The sequence below is a fragment of the Phragmites australis genome, chromosome 14 (genome assembly GCF_958298935.1).
Source record: "Phragmites australis chromosome 14, lpPhrAust1.1, whole genome shotgun sequence".
Taxonomy (NCBI): Eukaryota; Viridiplantae; Streptophyta; class Magnoliopsida; order Poales; family Poaceae; genus Phragmites; species Phragmites australis.
Genome location: NC_084934.1, coordinates 19,440,326 through 19,456,596, shown reverse-complemented (window position 1 = coordinate 19,456,596; position 16,271 = coordinate 19,440,326). Strand labels below are relative to the sequence as shown.

The 16,271-nt window shown below is 46.5% G+C and overlaps 1 protein-coding gene across 1 annotated transcript; it reads left to right on the top strand.

Annotated features, from left to right (window-relative positions):
• Window positions 1-10,018: 10,018 nt before the first annotated feature.
• LOC133891479 (protein DETOXIFICATION 19-like) lies at window positions 10,019-15,703 on the top strand. The gene is made up of 6 exons (XM_062332192.1): window positions 10,019-10,455; window positions 13,734-14,278; window positions 14,382-14,468; window positions 14,594-14,650; window positions 14,755-15,112; window positions 15,297-15,703. Exons 1-6 carry the CDS (start codon window positions 10,207-10,209, stop codon window positions 15,423-15,425), a joined length of 1,425 nt encoding a protein of 474 aa, XP_062188176.1. The 5' UTR covers window positions 10,019-10,206; the 3' UTR covers window positions 15,426-15,703.
• Window positions 15,704-16,271: the final 568 nt, after the last annotated feature.

Here is a 16,271-nt window from a genome sequence, read left to right as displayed (position 1 = left end):
TTGGTCTTCTCGGGTCATCGGGAAACTCGGGTACTCAGGGACCACTGTTCATGGTCCCGAGCACCCTCTCCCGGGACTTAGTCTTCTCGTGCCTCGGGGAGATGATCCCCGCGGGAGGGCGCCACGTGGCAACCTGCTGATCTGACCTCGGGACTCAGGGACTCCTGATTCCTGTGTCACCGACAGTACCATATTTGGAATCTCTAAGTGTAACATTTACATGTTATATTACTTTCAAATATATGAAAGACTCCTTCCTAATCTAGATATTGTTTCTGTATATAACACAATAAATTCCTGGAATGTCATCACATACTTTGTGTACCTCGTGGCCGCTATGAAACCTACCATAACGGATTAATTGTTGGTAGATGTTTGACATGCATGTGAAGATGAAGAACTTTTAATTTTACTCAAACAAGGAAAGAACATTTGATAATTCACTTAATAACTAGTCATCAACCCATTCAATTGCACATGCTAGATGATAATAGTTGGACTTCCTAAAAAAAGTTGAAAATAATTAGTCTACAAAATTATTGTACTATTTTATTGAAACCTTAACATATTAAGTATGTAGCCCAACTACACTTCAGTGAAAATATATATATACACATATATATTAATATAAAAAGCACAAATATAGCTGATACAAACGATCTCGGTCATCCAAACACTAGATCAAACGGCCCACGTTACTCCAATGATGTCGCACATCCAGCATGATTAATTTTGACACCCTGAATCAATTTCAGACAGTTTTTCAGACCCAAGGAACAAACAAAAATGACTGCATTTTTGTAGATTTGCAATCAATTTTTACTGGTAGAAAATAAAAAAATCAACTATTGTAATCAGTTTTTTAATCATGTTCCCGCATATTCCCCTAAAACGCGAATAAAGGAGTCTTGTATAAGTATAATGTTTCCATATACACCGTTGGCAGCCAATTTTAAATTTTGGTCCGTATGAATCTAGTACTTTCACATCTTAAATTGCTAATCAAAATTTAATTAAAGTGCATTGCACTGACATGACGAATAGAATAGAATCATATCATAACATTCAGTCTTTGCAAAATCAGTGACAGGTCCAACATAACGTGTCTAACAGTACAGCTCAAACAGGGGAACCTAGGCACTAATGGTGGAGCGTATCGGTCGGATGGCACCAAAAATCTGACTGAGATCACGAAATATTGTAGCTGACTATTGCTCCGCAGTACCGGGATTCCAATGGCTACGTGCGTAATCACAGGTTCGCAGCGGCCTGTCAGACTGGCAGCAACAGCTCTAGCTGTTGAACCCGCGCGACCCACCCAACACAACACATGGTTCCGCTCCCACACCGGTGCCCATGAAACACATGGGCGGCGTATGATATTGATGATGCCGCTTTGGTTTCCCACACACCACAGGAACGTGCGGCATACATAATTGAGTAGCTAGCTAGCTGGCCTTGGCTACATCCACAGGAACCTGGACGTACAGCAGACCATTCGTCCCTTCTGCTCGCTCGCTAGAATCTTAGGAGTCCTACCGTAGTTTTATTTGACGTAGCTAAAAATTCATAGGTTTTTGTTGAAAAATTATTTTTTAAAATTTTTTATGGTTTTTTTAACTCTTGATAGTGTATTTTATCATAAACTAGCTTATCAGTTTTTCAAAAGCTAGTATAAATTTAGTCTGATACAGTTTATAGTTTTTGAAAAACAAAAGCCCTTATAAGAGGTTATAAATAGGACCTCCAGTAAGTATGATAGACCAGTTTATCAAGACTTGGGCAACTGATTTATCTCCACGTCAGACAATACGGTGCTAAAGGATCGCCTCAAGAATCTGCAACTTAACAGAAACATCAAGTAAGGTTGGAATTACCTGATTAGTGACAGTCGCCTTCTTGAGTTAGAAGACATGAAAAACTAGATGGATGGTGCTCTGGGGAGGTAGTTCCAATCTATCAGCCACTTTGCCAATTTTCTCCATCACTCGATAGGGGCCATAAATTTTGAATGAGGGCTTCTGACAGGATATGTTTGCAAGTGAAGACTGCATATAGGGCTGAAGCTTGAGGAATACTCTGTCATTTACCTCAAAAGAGCGCTACGATCTCTTCTTATCTGTTTGTTGCTTCATTCTTTCTTAAGCTCTTACAAGATGCTGTCTTATCATATTTTGCATCAGTTTTCTTTCTGATAACCATATAACTAATCCAAATTTATCTGCCAGCACATTAGTATGCTTCTCTCCAATCACCATTTGAGGAAGATATTACCAAATCCATGCGCAGTGTCCCAAATTTGCCCCCCACAGAAGCCCACATCCAGCGTCAAAACTGCCACTGGGAATATCGCGGCTAACCAGTAGAGAGGTTCATCCAAAACATAAGTGTCCAGAGATAAATTGTTACATACATCTATAATTCACTTTATCAGTAGCCTATTTTTTTAATAAAAAAACTCATATTGAGAGATGAAATTTGACTCTAAAGTTCATATAGCAAGATTAGAAGTCCAAACTTCTAGTTGAAAGTTTTACCACGGTTACTGCTTTGATGGTGGCGAGTGGGTGAGTAGGTATAAGAATGAGTCGACAACACTGTGTTTGGTTGTTTGAATGAAACGATATATGTACAAGTTGGTGCGAGATCTAAGTATGCTTTGGTATTTGATCCATTGAATTGCATCATTCTGTCTAGGATCAGATGGTTCATATTCTCATAATATAACGAGAAGATGTTGTACCGAGTCGTGCGGCAAAATCAGTCGAATGGCCTCGTACAGGTTCTATCAACTCCACTAATCACTTGTAGTTAGTGATGATTAGTGACTGTCAGGGTTTATTAAGGATGTTTAGTTAAACATTAGTTATAATTAGATGTTATTAACCATAACTAATTATTATTGTGGTTATTTAGTGATGATTATTGATAATTTAAGTTATGATTAATTGGAATTAGTAATGATTAGTACTAATTAGCATAGTTTGTTGATAATAATAAATATAAAAATATTGTTTTTATAAAATAATTAAGTTATACATGGATTTTAAACAGCTAAACATGTTCTTATATCTGTTGGATATGTGTCGAATAATTGTACGGAGTTGGTTACGTATAGGACTTAGAGTTGTATTAGCGGTACATGGTGGAATCCTAGTATGACTTCTGTCTCCAGGCCTCCTCATAAATATGAGAGAAGGACCGCTGTTTGTAACCATGACGACATAGCGACAGGTTCGCAGGGGGACAGCAAGTCTGCGGGAACCCCGGGAAGCGGCTGGTGTTTCTAGTTAGGGAGGAGTGCCCATAGTCATGCCCCGGGGATGTAGGCTTCGGCTGAACCTTGTTAACAAATATCGTACCTCTGGTGTCGTTTGTGATCAGGTGCATCATCTCGGTAGATTCATCTGTTGTTTCCGCTGATAGCTTATTTCCTAACAAGTGGTTTCAGAGCCATGATTGGATTAGATCTAGAGATGTTATGTGGAAGATCACATAGAGGTACGAGGATTATGCTTCTACATGACGTCGTGCAATGCACGGACGATGTAGCGCGGATGACGACGTGGAGGCGTTGCAGACACACGGTGTTCACAGACGTGTACAAGAGCATTGGCGGTGGCTAGATTTTCTAGCCAGGTGTCATCGTCAGGGAGTTGCGGGTGAATTTTACGGAGGCCGTTTCGGTGGTGCCCTCAGTGGTCTGGTGCGGATCAGGAAGCTTGTGGGCAGTTTGGGCTCGCATGGGCGTGTGGAGTGTGCAGAACAACCATGGATTAGTCAAGGCGTGTGCGGGAGAGGAGGCCGGGTCGAGGCACGTGGAAGTGGAGTTCTGCCCTGGCTCGGAAGGACGCGACGCGTAGGGACTCGGTACAAGACTCGGCTTCCGCTCGGGACTCGGCAGGCCAGACGTGACCGAAGCGGCTGGCTTGGGAGCTTCGATCTGGCTTGGGTCTGGCACGGCTCAGGTGCGTGGAGGCACAGGGGCGTCTCAGCCCAGGCTGGGCAGGAGGATGTCCGTGGGGTGTTGGCCCAAGCGGGAGATCACTGCTATGGGCCGGTGGGGCTGTAGTGGCCAGGCTGGGGCGCTCGGGAGCAGAGCAGCAGCTACGTGGGCCGGTGTGGCTGAGCTCAGCCTAGGAGCAGGCATGCGTGGCTGGCCCAGGCAGGCGCAGATGGCACAGGTGTTGGCCATTGATGGGCCAGAGGCGTGACAAAGCCTGAGTTGAGCTAGCGTGGTGCGTGCTGTTGTGTCTTGTGTGCAGGCGGCTGTGGTACATGAAAGAATCCCTGGTGGTCCACACGTAGGGTGCACGTGGGAGGTGCTCGGCAGCCCAGCTGGTGTGCAGGTGGTCCAGGCTTTGGCACATGTAGGAGTTCGGTCGGCACGCAGATATTGCGACGGTTGGCACGTGGAGGCAGGAAACATGCGGAGAGGCCGTGTTGTGCGGACGTGGACCGGTGGGTTAGTGCAAGGGAATTTCAATGCCGACATACGGGTTTAGTGATGAACCTGGGCAGACAATTTACGGTGAAGACAAATAGTCTGGTATTCGGTGAGGTGAGACCGATGTTTCAGTCAAGCGCGGATGGATCGGTGTATAGGTGACAAGGCATGTCGTGCGGGCAAGTGCACGAGGTGCGCAAGTGTTGGAGTGCGACAAGAAGTCGTAGACACGAGGTGCGCATGTGCTAGAGTACAACAGGAGGTCATAGAGACGCTGATGAATATTGCAACAGGTGGAAGAGGAGAGGCAGTCGACCGGTTGACCAAACCTCAGGTCAGTGTTGCGGTGCTCGGTGATGAGCATGGACTGTCGATGGTGTTCGGTCGTGATGCGCATGGCAACTGATGAGAGTTTGACAGTGGTAGCCGGATAGTTTGCGGGCACATAGCAGACGATCCAGTGAAGGCTGGCGGATAATTCACTTGGAGGGTGAACATACCGTGGTGCAGTGCGAACAGGTTGGCAGCGACATGCCAATCATACCGTGATGGCAGAGATGATGAGACTGGCGACAACGACATAGGAGCGTGAGGGCTAGTGGTGGTTGTTCTTTGTGGCGTGGCAACACGTGGCGCGAGCTTAGGATGCAGGATGGCATTGGAGAGGGCTTGCGTGTTTCCAAATCAGCAAGGGCGCGGATCGATTCGAGTTGTACGTACGGGTCTCTGAAGTGTAGATCGATGGGCGTGAAGAAGCTTCAAGGGCTGAATTGGAAGGAAGTAGAGATTATGGAGATCTTTACTTGCAACTGGAGTAATCTGGTTGGTCTGGGACTGCAGGAGACTACAGTGTAAGACGTCAGAGAATCGTAACCTAAACAGCCGGGTAATGGAGCAATGCTAATGTGTCAATTTCTATGTGTGACTCGGAAAGCAATAGTGAAGTTCTCAGTATCAAGAAACAGTCAATTAGGATCGTGGATGTCGGATTCAGTTGGTTTTTTCCATGTGACGCCCATCACGGAGTAGTTTTCTTTATGAAGTCTGGTGATTCTGGTTGTATCTACTTATGTGACGACGCGGGCTACCGTGTTGTTGGAGTAGGTGCTATCAAAATTAAGATCTATAATGAAGTTGTGTGCTTCGGGGAGTCAGGCATGTGTCAAGGCTAAAGAAGAATCTGATTTCACTCAAGGAGACTATGTTGATAGAAGAGAAATGTGCTTAGTTACAGGTGGAGTCATGGAGTCTGAAGTTGCAGGGATAGCAGAGTTTTTTGAAGGCGGTGAGTCTGAGTAAAACTCATCGGGCAGCTCTCGTTGAGTGGCAAAGGCGACAACTCAAGTCTAGTGTACATGGAGGTTTACGCATGACGGCTTCAAGATGGCAAATTATTCGTCAAGGTGGAGTTTGTTGGATATGTGTCGAATAATTGTACGGAGTTGGTTACGTATAGGACTTAGAGTTGTATTAGCAGTACATGATGAAACCCTAGTAAGACTCTAGTGGAATCTTAGTATGACTCATATCTCCAGGCCTCCTCATAAATATGAGAGGAGGACCGCTGTTTGTAACCATGACGATATAGCGACAGGTTCGCAGGGGGACAGCGAGTCTGTAGGAACCCTGGGAAGCGGCCGATGTTGCTAGTTGGGGAGGAGCGCCCGAAGTTATGCCCTGGGATGTAGGCTTCGGCTGAACCTCGTTAACAAATATCGTGCCTCTGGTGTCGTCTGTGATCGGGTACATCATCTCGGTAGATCAATCCGTTGCTTCCGCTGATAACTTATTTCCTAACAATATCATCCAATACATTCAGCTAAATACATTCCTATAATAACATCTAACCAAACAACCTATTTATATCACCTTATCCAATACCATCAAATCCTATTCAACCTTTTTTTTTACCAACTCAACGCTCTCTTAAGCAGCGAGAGCTCGCCACAGTTTGTAAGAACAACGGGTAGAGTGAAATCAATAGATACCATTTCCACCAACTACATCCATGGGATATGCTACCAGTATCATGGCATGCTACGTTAGTGCACTATATAATAAAACGAGAAACACGAGTTTACTCACAACAGGACGAATCAGTCACCTACCCTGCTACGCGGAGAAATGCCTTGTCCTTTCAATCTCGTGCTCTGTCCTGTCTACCCTTCTACAGCGATTGGGCTCACAGTAAACGATGATTCATGTTAGAGTAGGTAGAAGTATCATCAAGATCGCAAAGTTAAATATAAGATAAAAACAGTAAAACATCATGTTTTTGTTAATAAGGTTTAGTTATCTGCCTATATTATCGGTATATGATTACAAATGCTCCTTCATATATTTATCTGTTTATCGTACCGTTGTTATACGGTGATATCTAATTTTTTAATTCGAGAATACAAATTTGACTACAACTTTATCCCTATTTACCTACTTTAAATTTAAATCTATTTATAACCGATTTTATACACATAGTTGATATATATCCGAACCATTACATTTACAGGTGAGAATAAAATCATAAACCGATGCGCATTGTTTTCGCCGAAGTAAGTCTTCGGTTTTCTCACAGTAGAAAAACCAAAATGCATTAGCCATCGACCTTGTAAAGGACGGTCAACCAGGGTTCAGCTTACTGACCGGAGCTCGATTACCGACCTCCAGCGATAACCGAAAATTCGCGGTTACCGCGGTAACCGTAACCGGTCGAAATTTCAAACAAAAATTGAACAAAATTCATTTGGGAAAATTTGAAATTTGGGAAAAAAATTGCGATTTTAGCCACTCGTTAACGGGTCGAATTGAACCGGTTACCGAGCGGTTTTTGCAATTTATCGAGCGATTTTCTTGAATTTTCCGCATTGTCGGTAACCGCTCGGTTTTTTTTAACCACTCGGTTTTTTTAACTACTCGGTTCTTTCATTTATCGAGCGGTTTTCTCGATTTTCAGTGAAGTTAAAAAAAACCTAAAAATTATCTCAATCTTATAAAATCAATAACTAATTCATCTGAGCTTCAAATCAAGTGAAACAAATTTAGTTGGTTTCCTTGTAATATGATCTACATGATAAAAGTATTTATACTCATAAAAAGGTTCAAAATTTTCTGTGAGAAAATATATTTTTTAAACCAAGTTAAATGCATAGTTTACTCTTTGCTAATCCAAAAATTATAAAACTAATTTTGTTAGTCTTCTTACATGATCCTATTCCTTTTAAAAATGCATGAACTCATGAATTATGTCGGAGGGTTAGCTCCTGTCGCAGGGATCCTGAGGGACCTCTTTTTAGAGATTCGGGCGGGGGATGATTCTGAAAATGTTTGCTGGAGAAATAAATGGATGCAAATGCGATGGCAGGTGGGGTGGAATGATCTAATGCAGAAAAGAGTAAATGCGTTGGGGGATTTTTAGACAGGTTCGGGCCGCACTGCGCGTAACACCCTACTCCTGTGTGGACGCTATAAATGCCCTGAGAATATCTTCTAGGAATGTGCTAGTTACAAGAATGTATGTCTATCCTAGAGCCTGGGGCTCCTTGTTCTTCGGCTTCTATGCTCGTACGAAGGTGTTCTTCGATCTCTGTTGGACTCTGTGTGCGCCTGTCTGAGAGTTCGAGCGTTGCCTTTCAATTAATTCACCTTATCTTCGTCCGCGCTGCCGGCCGCTTTAAATACACGTCGGCGGTAGCGTGCCCCGAATGGGAGGGCGTGAGCTCCAAGGCACCATAAATGGAAAGGGCATCATCATAGCCTCTGCGCGAAGTGACGGGGGTTGAAAACGCGTCCCGCGCCCGGTCTTCAGTCGTCATGATAGCACTGGCAACGGGTGCCGTGGAGAGGGCCCACCAGGCAGTCGCAGAGCGGCCCAGCGTGCCCGCCCGGTCTTGTTCGCCTGCCACAGCAGCGCGGCAGACGGAACTCCTCGGGCCTTGCGATGCTATCCCGAGGCGCGCCGGATAGCGCGGGATGGGACCTGTGCATTAAATATCCCCACGCCCTTCTGCCAGAATATGGCAGGAGCTGACACCGAGCATGGCGGGAGCAGTTGGAGGTGACAGGCCACGCGCGCTCTTAAATGCGGCATTGAGCCTTTCACTGGCTGACACCTCATCGCTGGACCCCTGTGGGGGCCACTGACGGGGGGCTTCCTGGATCGTCGGGGAACCGAGTGCTCGGGGGTCACTGTTCACCTCCCCGAGCACTCTCTCTCGAGAACGCCCTTTCTTGGTCCCCAGGGAACTGAGTGCTCGGGGGCCATTGTTCACGGCCCGAGCACTCTCTCCTGGTCTTGACTGTACGGATCCTCGGGAAACCGAGTGCTCGGGGGCCGCTGCTCGTAGCCCCGAGCACTCTCTCCTGGAACTTCCTTCGTTGGGTCCTCGGGGCACTCGGTTCTTCTAGTCGTCGGGGGACTTGGGTGCTCGGGGGTCACTGTTCACCTTCCCGAGCACTTTCTTCCCGGTCCCTTAGTCTTCGCAGATCATCAGGGAACCCGGGTACTCGGGGATCACTGTCTGTGGCCCCGAGCGCCCTCTCCCGAGACTTAGTCTTTTTTACCTTGTGGAGATGACCTCCGCGGGAGGGCGCCACGTGGCAGATTGCTAGCCTGGCCTCGGGATTCGGGGACCCCTGGTTCCTGATTCACCGACAAATTAGTTATTGTATCATGCAGGATTGTGTAAATACGTTGCGACTAGATTAATTCATAACTGACCCATCACACCTCAAAAATTAGTGAAACTATTTTTATTAGTTTATTTATACTATGATTTACTTAGGAAAAATAATAGTAGATATAAAAAAGTTAATTACAGTGCTGTTTCTTAACATATTCACTTTATGTTTGTGAACTTTGTAAAAATCATAGAGAAATTAATAAAACTCTAAATAAAGTGAAATCAATTTTAAAGATCCTCTTAAGAAAAATATGTGTTTGCATGTTAAATATTTCCTTAACATGAGTTAATAACTGAGCCGCACGCTTTATTTTTTTTATTTTTTTAAACTTCCTCCCTATAGAATATGATGCAAACGATATTATTTTTGAAATTTTTTTCACATAGGGTCTTAAAATTGTGTCTAGTTTTTTTTAAGATTTTGTTTTGAATTTTTTTTATTTTTTTGAATTTTTTAATTTAAATTCAGTTATCGACCGGTTTCTGAAACCGAACTGGATTAAGATGTCCGATTATCGCGATTTTTCTCGATTACGGTCGGTTTTTTAACCCTGCGGTCGACTTGTTTAGCCAAAAGAAAGTACCTTTCGTCGTTTCCATGTGTCCTTTTCTTATTGGGATGCAGCTTTATACACGGGTATGGAGGAGCATCAGTGACGAATCAGGAGAAGATGGACGTCCAAGTGTCCTGTCACCGGCGAGGCGCCATGCTGCAGCTGTGAACACGTGATCGATCCAAGCAAGAGGTCGAGGCGTGGAAGTAATCTTGATTTTATCCAAGAAAATAAGGGCATCTAAATCTAAACAGCAGGTTTATTTCATAACCATTTCAGTTCAAGTAATAAATATAATAGTACTACTCTACAGAGGGTCCACGTCAGCTTGGTCCACAGCACACCATGCTCGCAACCCCGTCCCATTTCCACGACGTTCCCCGCGGACACCTCAGACGAAGAGGTCGCAAAGCTCCGCACCACGGGCGCCGTCGGCTTTATATAAACACCACCTCGCCGCACTCGTGGCTCCATCGCCAGCCAACAGCGGGGGCGCGAACCCGTCTCCTCGCCACAGCCGCCCGACGGCATGTCTTCGGCCCCGCTGCTCACCGCCTGTGGGAAGGGCGAGGGGCGGCCGTCGTGGCTGGGCCGCGTGGTAGACACGGAGGAGGCGCGGGCTCAGCTGCGGTTCGCGGTGCCCATGGTGCTGACTAGCATGGCCTACTACGGCGTCCCTCTGGTGTCCGTGATGTTCTCGGGCCACCTCGGCGACGTCCACCTCGCCGGCGCTACGCTCGGCAACTCCTGGGCCACCGTCACCGGCTACGCCTTCGTGGTACGTACGAGAGACACACCCCTACGCTTCACCCCGCGCATGTGCACCAATCGCGAGCTCACAGCTCTACCTACCACCACATGCGTATCTCGTCCTCTTGGTAAACTAGTACAAGTAATAGACCACGTCCATTATTCCGGGATCTCAGCTAGCAGCCATGACTTTCATTTTCTAAGAAGAAGAAGAAGAAGATAAATAGAATACTGCTACTTGCAATTGTTTGATGTTTGTGGCCGGGGTTGTCAGTACGCGGTGGCGTCAGAGTAGCAGTGACGGCCGGGCATGGGCTGGGGGATGCGAATCGGATGCATATATTCAACGCACTTGCTAGATGTCTGTCTTATTTACATTCAGAGTGCAGAGTCAGCGTATGTATAATATTTTATAATTTATAGGGATGAACGTGAATCACTAATAGATATTCGTGATCCACACTAATTTATCAAAATAACTAATTCGTTGATCAAGTTTAACTAAAATGAATCAACGTCCACGCCCGTCCCTGTCAGAATAACCGCAGGAACGAAATTCAGTTTAATAATTAATGCCATTCATATTAGTGCTGCAGTGCTCACGGGACATAGGAAACAAAGCAGTTGGGAATTGAAGTCAGCGCGCGCGCGCATGATTTTGATTGGCCATTCCATCCCGTCCACAGACAGACAGACTCACAAACGCCACGAAAAATAGCCGAAGTCGCTACACGCTTCTTCGCTAGTCGCCGATTCGCGACTGCCGTTGCCCGCGCCACGCCGCCCATTGAAGGGTGCGCCGCCGTCGCACGACGCTTCGATCGGTTCCGTGGCGACCGGCTGCGAGAGGCCTTTCCGTTGTTGCTTGCGTAGCGCGTCCTCCTGCCGCCGCCGCCTTGATCGCGGCCGGCCGCCCGTTCGTTTCCGGAAGCCTTGTTGATCGGCGAGACAGAGACAGATCGGCGGCCGGGGTACGATCCGAGAAGTAGCTCCTATGCACGCATGCATGGTGATGCCGAGCGTCGACTACTCGTCGCGTACGATACGTCGCTGGCAGCTAGCGCGTGCGTGGTCAGCTGTTCGACGGAGCGAGGGAGCAAGCAGGCCGGGCCGTATCGTCGGTTGAGTGATCAGACTCTCCAAGTGGTCCAGACTTCGCGGACCGAATCAATTGTGTGGACTAGAGCTGGGACGTAGGGTCGTGTCATTCCTAGTCATCTATTGTATGATGTTTTGGTACAGTTTAAAGTACGATATTACACGAAATATTTTCAACTAGATCAGTATGGTATGAATACGATGGACGTGTAGTGTCTAGTATCTTAACACGGTGGATGTGTACGATGGTTTGGATCGTGTCTGTGTTGGCACGGTAAAAAAGGCACGATACAATCTGTATAATTATTTTTTCGTATTTATATTCTAATCTATCTGATATAAAACGCGAGATATTAACATCATATTTGTTTGGTGAGAGATAATAAAAGACAAATATGTAAGTACTACCTCTAATTTTTTTTTACTTATCACCAATTTTTTACTGTAGCAACTTTGCCTTTACGTTTTCCAAAAAAAATTACGAATACTTAAAAATATCTAATACTAATAGAGTACATTTCACGATGAATTTAATGATACGAAAAGTTTAGTTATTTATAAATTTTTTTTAAAAACGTAATATCAAAATTGATACAGTAAAAATTGGTGATAAATAAAAACGAAGTAGTATATAAAATATAAGTGTGAGATGATAAAAACTAAATATATATGTATTATTAGGAGATATAAATATGAGAGAGATACGTGAGCGTGCGAGAAAAAAAAATGAGATCACGGTACAGATCCTTATAAATATGATATAACGTGACGCGACAGATCGGGACCGTGCCCGCACCGCACGGTCCCCAGCCCCATCTCTCTTCTGGACTCACCACTCAACAAAACGACAGTAGGGAGTGTACTGTTACTGCTGCCAGTGCCACGTACCGTAGTGATCATAACTTCTTGAGACGAGAATCTCTCTCTCTCTCTGAGCTGCCATGCGCAAAAGCATGAATATGACAGTGTGAGACAGAGTCTCGTCCTTCTAGTTTTTTTTTTTCTTTTTGCATAGATAAAAGGTGTGACCATTTTATGATTCCTAAAGCCAAAGAGCAATCAAAAGTGCATGCTTTCCATGGTCAACCTTTTGGTGACGGCTTCGCAACGGAGCTCGTTACGTGGTCGTGAAAGCGCTCACGACGCCAAAATTATATATGCTGATATGCTATCATTTGGGAGCCATTTGCTGTTCGAGGGCTGCTATATCTTCGAAGAAAAAGGGGAAATTTGAACTGCTCTGTGACCTATTCAGCACGCTTGGCTGCTGGGGTCGTGTGCATGCGCACTGTAGCTGACAGGCACTTTCGAAAGCGACAGGCGGCTGCGTTGTCGGGAGCTAGATATTGGCATGAACTTGATTTGATTTGGTTTTAGTAGTATCTAAGAATAACATTTGCTAGCTATGAAATTATCTATACATATTTTTGTTTATTTAGTAAGGAGAAAATATTTTTCAAGGGAACATCAAAAGAGACAAAAGCTAACTACTAATTAATAGATAGTTTACTCATTCAATACAGTGATATTGCAGTCTATTGCATGTGGATCTATATTAGTTTTGTAGATATTGCTATAATTAGTTTTTTTCCTTGGCCTGGTCACCCCGGACTTTTCCCTAAACACTTTCTGTAAATATTTGCTCCCCCTGGCTTAATGGAATGGTAGAGCTCATGCTGGTGCTTTTAAAAAAAGGCTATTGATGAGATTGTCGATAATGTTGTCTATTAGTGACACGAATAAATCTTATAGGTAGCAACAAATTATATTGTTAAAGATGCTCTTATATATATCTCCTTAGTTGCAGCTTACGTATTCTCATCGTTGATTGCTTCAAGTCAAGGCCTACCCGTTTCGTTTCAGAAAAAGATTGATCCAGGACTTGTTTTCTTGGGTCTGCACTAAATGAATCAAATTGCTTCCTCTTTTTTCGCTTCTTCATTGAAGAGATCGGAACGCAAATTTCATAACTCCCCATCACTTGGTGAATGTTACCTGTACCATTTGGAGTTTTGATTTCTGACCAGGTAGAAGTTGAATGAAAACCTCCCCATTTAGGAAGCTGCATGCTCAACAATCTGCAAGTAGTACCATAATAGAATAGATACCATTCTGCACCAATTTTGCAAATGATGTTGCACCTAAACTAGAATCAAGAATCCTCACGTGGTTCCACTCCATGAAATGTGATCTTTGCTGTTTTCCCAGACGGGCCTGAGCGGCGCCCTGGAGACGCTGTGCGGGCAGGCGTACGGCGCCCGGCTGCACCGCATGCTGGGCCTGTACCTGCAGTCGTCGCTCATCATGTCCGCGGCGGTGTCCGTGCTCATCTCCTTGCTGTGGTGCTTCACGGAGCCGCTGCTGCTGTTCCTGCGGCAGGACCCCGAGGTGTCCCGCGCCGCCGCGGCGTTCGTCCTGTACCAGATCCCCGGTCTCTTCGCCTTCTCCTTCCTGCAGTGCCTGCTGCGGTACCTGCAGACGCAGTCCGTCGTGCTCCGGCTCGTCGTCTGCTCCGTGGCGCCGTTCGCGCTCCACGTGGCGCTGGCGCACCTGCTGGTGAACGTGCTCGGCCTGGGGCTCGCGGGGGCCTCCGCCGCCATCTCGGTCACGTTCTGGTTCTCCTGCATCACGCTGCTCGCCTACGTGCTGTGGTCCGACGCGTTCAGCGAGACGTGGAAGGGGTTCTCCGCCGACGCCTTCAAGTACGTGCTGCCCACCGTGAAGCTCGCCATGCCGTCCGCCGTCATGGTCTGGTCAGTGTACTTCTTCCGCCTCATATGCATGGCGATGCTTGGTTCTTGATGCGGTCGATCAGTGTAGCTGGTGGGTATAACGCGCGCGACATTTGCATTGCAGCTTGGAGTACTGGGCGTTCGAGCTCCTTGTGCTGATCGGCGGCTTGCTCCCCAACTCCACCGTGAGCACGTCGCTGATCGCCATGTGGTATGTATATATCTTATCTTCTCGAGAATGCTTCGTCACTAGATACTAGTACAAATCAACAATGGTGTTCCATCAGATTCATATCGTGAAACAAACTGACCAATTGGTCGGCCAAATGTGTGCAGCGTTAGCACGGAGGCGATCGCGTACATGATCACGTTCGGGTTCAGTGCCGCCGTGAGGTGCGTCGTCAAGTGCCAGTCTTCTGTTTTCAGCTTCCGTTCCTGTCGTCTTTCCTCGTGTTTGACGGTGGGGTGCGTCGCGCTGCTCTAATCTTTGCGTGCAGCACCCGGGTGTCGAACGAGATCGGCGCGGGGAACGTGGACAGGGCCAAGAACGCGGTGTCGGTGACGCTGAAGCTGTCGGTGTTCCTGGCCGTCTCCTTCGTGCTGCTGCTGGCGTTCGGGCACGGCCTGTGGGCGAGCCTCTTCAGCGGGAGCGCGGCGATCGTGTCGGAGTTCGCGTCCGTCACGCCGCTGCTGATGGTCTCCATCGTGCTCGACTCCGCGCAGGGCGTCCTGTCGGGCGTGTCGAGGGGCTGCGGGTGGCAGCATCAGGGGGCGATGACCAACCTGGTGGCGTTCTACTTCGTCGGCATGCCGCTGGCCATCCTCTTCGCCTTCAAGCTCAAGTTCTACACCAAGGTAAATCGAGTGTTAAACCATGAACCATCTGCAACTAATCACGCCCAATGGTGCGAGCCTGCAACGCTCATTCGAACGAAGATTTCAGCTCTGAAAATAAAAAAGAAATATTCTAACGAATGCAAGTGATCTGGACCAAACCAAAACCGAACACTTGAATTAATTCATGGATCATTTTTTGCAGGGCCTGTGGGCGGGTCTGACCTGCGGGCTGACATGCCAAGCCTGCTCGCTGCTGGTGATCACCATCCGCACCAAGTGGTCCAAGCTCGCGGAGGCGATGCAAGAGGAGAAGGCCAACTACGTCGCGTAGCGCATAATGGCCATAAAATAGAAGAAAAAATAAGAGGAAATAAATTGTACGCCGTGATGAGACAGTACAGTAGCGTATCAGACATCGAGCAGTGTACTCCATCACACAGGATCGCCTGTACGGGATTTTGAATATGGCCAGAGTGTGGAATGACGGGTGGCCGTTTTTGCAGCTTAGCTTTGCCTACCCTTTCTCTTACAGCCACTCTTAATTTCTGCCTGCTCGGATTAAACTAAAACCTTTTCACAAATAAAAGCTTTTGGGAGATATTGATTTCATCGTGTTGGATTGATCTCGTCCTAATGTTACATATCCTAATTAACTGCTGAGTCCAGAGGATGTATGACACTCTCACCTTGCACTTCGATCGGAAGCGCAACCAACTATTAGTTGCGGTCCCATTTTGCCTTGCGTAACATAAAAAAGGGAGAAGGCACCTCACAGAGCTAAGGTTGAGGTTTAGTCTTCCCCATACAACCTTAAACTCTAAGATGATCATTAGTGTGCAACAACGAGGCGAAGGTCGCCGCCGCCGCCGCCATCTTCACCATCACGCCGGCAACCATGACAATGTCCCTACCTGCGTCGACCTACTTCACCGACACCAGCGACAGCATTTTCATCACCGAATCGCATCAACCCCTCACCGCTTTGCCCCGAGACATCACCAACCCGCTAATGGCTTCATTGGGATTTGGTAAGCTTTAATGCTTCCGCTGTAATGGGTATTCAACTCTAGGGTTAGGCTTCCATGTTGTTCAATGAGGTTGTAGACCTGACAATCGGTGTCAAGAGCCAACCTAGCCCGGATTGAATCCAATTTTGAGTTAGTTAGTCTTAGGTCAC